Source organism: Apis dorsata, unplaced genomic scaffold (assembly GCF_000469605.1).
Source record: "Apis dorsata unplaced genomic scaffold, Apis dorsata 1.3 scaffold_683, whole genome shotgun sequence".
NCBI classification, from domain to species: Eukaryota; Metazoa; Arthropoda; class Insecta; order Hymenoptera; family Apidae; genus Apis; species Apis dorsata.
This window is the reverse complement of record NW_006263864.1, coordinates 554,050-557,207: the sequence shown is the minus strand read 5'-3', so window position 1 is coordinate 557,207 and position 3,158 is coordinate 554,050. Positions and strand designations below refer to the sequence as shown.

Genomic DNA, 3,158 nt, shown 5'->3' with positions numbered 1-3,158 from the left:
AGAGAGAGAGAGAGAGAGAGAGAGAGAGGTGGGAAAGACCGCGGGCAAGCAGAGAAAATGGGTCGTGAAATCGGGTTGAAGTAGATAGCGCCGCATTCAGTAATATAATGCGCGGTGGAACTTTTTAACGGCGCGCACAAGTAGAAAAGGCGGCGAAAAAATGACCAACCGTCCTCCTCCTGAGGGGTCGAGGAAGCGCTAGGAATTCTCGCGCGGACAAAAGGATTCTCGCGTTCCATCCTCGCCAACCCATTGTTCCATCGCTCGTCGCCAATTAACAGCCTCGTAACTTTGGACGAGGCTGTTCCTCCCCCCCCTTCTGATCATTCTTTAGAATGATACGCGGTATATCCACGAGAATGACATCGTTATTGAATTAAATGTCCATTGAGATATCGTACGAGGATGAGAAAAAAATAAGCGGATTTGGATATATATTGGAAATTAACGCGATATTTCATTGTATATTAGATATGTTTAAAGTATCGTTAGAGTAATTGTAACGCGAATAGAAATAGTTGAAGTGAATATGAAGTATTTTTATTTTTGGTAATTACAATGACTTCGAATGAAGGAAAAAAAAAGTATAAACAATCATTTTTAGTCGACTTTTATTGCACAGCTTTTTAAACGATATTTTGACGATCGATATCGAAGAATCGATAATCGGGAACTTGATTTTAACTTTCAAAGCGTTTCCGTACGATGAAAGTATGTACGTTCATAGTGTAACGTTTGTAATTCTACTCCGTTATTATTTACTTTCAATGCTGTTTCTTTTCTTACATAAAATATTTGTTCGCGTTCGTTCGTGCATTACGTTTATAAAGAAAATAAAATTGAAACGAATTCGTGCAGGGAAGAAATTCGAAAAAAAAAAAAAAAAGGAAAAAAGAAACGAGACGGTACACTTCGTTAAAGCAGAGAAAACAATATAATTTATAATACATTGCTATTCTCGAAAATAATTTCACAAAAGCCACGCAATTTTGTATTCCTTTATCGCGTGTCTTTCAGTACGGTACACTTGAATAGCACGTTTCAACAAAATTGAAATTGTTTTGTTTACACGACGAAATATTTCATCCTCCCGCTTAACAATTTTCGGAAAAATCGTATCGATTTCGAGAATTCTCGAACGAGATACGTCCCCAAGACGAGACGACTTCCTCGAAACTTATTTCTCTTTCGAACGGAAGGAAAAAAATTTGCACGGAGAATTCAAGTTTGGAGACGCTTCCTCGGTTAAAGTTTAATTTATGCGATCGAGATAGTTAATTGGTTACTCGCTTAAGAATCGTGTCTCGCCTCTTATCTCATAAATATCGTTACACGCCATATCATTGTCGCGCGCAAGTATTATCTTTGCTGCTAAGTGGATGGATTTAACGTTTTACATAAATAATCGAATTTTACATCGATACTTTACACGCGGAATTTTACGTCAGTTCTCGTGTATTTTCGCGGAGCAACGGGCGTCTCTGCCGTCAAAGTTGCTGCAAAATATTTTGTTCCAGCGAACGTTGAATAAGAGCGCAGCTTCGGTAATGTAAATTAACCAAGTAACTCGTAGTGTTGCGACTACGCGAGCTGATGAATATTAATGGATCCTGATGGATTTTAATGAACAATACGCGGGTAAAAAACGCGTGAACCGAAGCAATTGGAAAAGAAAAGAAAAAAAGGAAAGATATGAACAAATTTCTATCTCTTTGCATCTCGTGTAACAGAACCTTTACCTGTTAATCTAACGAAATTAAAATTCATATATTTGCGAGAATTCGCTGTTAACGATCGAAACGGTTACTCCTACGCTCATCATAATTATCCACTTTTCTCGCGTTCTACATTACTCCTCTACATTACCATTATCGTACATTTAAAATTCGTATCTTCGATAAATAGCAATAATATCGTTCCGTTCAAAAAACGTATGGAACGATTCTTTTCGCTGCCCCATCTCGACTGCGACGATCTGGCCAGACAAGGAATGCAATTCTTGAAAAATGTGAACGTCTTTGTAATCTCTTTAAGGTACAACGCGTTAACGCGAAATTTCTCATCTCAAACTCGAAAGAGAACGAAGCGATTGATACGTTAAAAAAAAAAAATTGTATGGAGAGAATACCATTCACAAATGGGTGAGAAAGACACTCTCACGACGAGAATCTTTTCTTGGACAGAGAAAAGATTTCCAACATTGCTTTGAACGACGGAACAAACGTATATATACTATATACATTCGAAAGGAGACTTTGAAGAGAATACCATCGATTTGAGAAGAGAAATCAAAACACGGAATTTCGCTGATGCAATTCTATCAACTTATTTGAATAGCGATAATAATAAAGAGAAAGAGGAGAAAAAGCGCGAAAATGGAATTGTCACGCCCGAGTGCTATCACTCGGTCCATCTTATTTTCCTTCTCGCCCCCCTCCTCCTCGCTCTATTTTCCCCCTATCGACGTTTCGACGGAACGAAAGCCTCTCTCCCGCCTAGCCGATTATCTCGGTTCGACTGCTTAATTTTCTCCCAGCGAGAAAGATCGATTATTCTAGGCTGGCGGCGGTGGTGTGCCGATCCCCCTCGAAATCGGCAACAAACGGGAACAACGGAATAGTATTATCTATGGCAACAATCGGAAATACCGTGCGGGCGGGCGAGAGGATGTTCGATTGTTGTTCCCGCGGACGGAAAAGCGGCTCTTCCCCGCCCAACGAATTTCACGGCAATTATTGTTTCGCGGCTGCTTACAGCCAATCGCGTTTTCCTCTTTGTTGTGCCGCCCGCCAAAATAGACTTCCATTATACCGCGTGCTTGTTTAACGCCCGGGATCGTGTCGATTTTCCCCCTCCTTTTCGCGCCTATCATCCTATCCCTGCTCGTCGTAACGCATTCGCCATTTATCTCTCGTACGAATAGCGTAGAAAAAAGAAAAAAAATACATATACATATATATATATAAATATTTTTGCGCGCAGGTGGTGCAAGCGGCCCTGGACAAAGCGATGGAAGGCAGGACCTGCATCACCATAGCTCATCGGTTGGCGACGATAAGAAACGCCGACGTGATCTGCGTTCTGGAGAAGGGAACCGTCGCGGAGATGGGCACCCACGACGACTTAATCGCGGCGGATGGCCTTTACGCCCATCTGCA

The 3,158-nt window shown here is 41.1% G+C and overlaps 1 protein-coding gene across 1 annotated transcript in view; it reads left to right on the top strand.

Annotated features, from left to right (window-relative positions):
• Window positions 1–3,156, top strand: part of LOC102673741 (multidrug resistance protein homolog 49) — a gene marked incomplete at its 3' end in the record, with an annotated part of 47,045 nt that extends 43,889 nt beyond the window's left edge. The window contains exon 17 of the mRNA XM_031513629.1: window positions 2,983–3,156. Within this exon, the coding sequence (XP_031369489.1) occupies window positions 2,983–3,156 (174 nt within the window). The remainder of the gene's footprint in view (window positions 1–2,982) is intronic.
• Window positions 3,157–3,158: the final 2 nt, after the last annotated feature.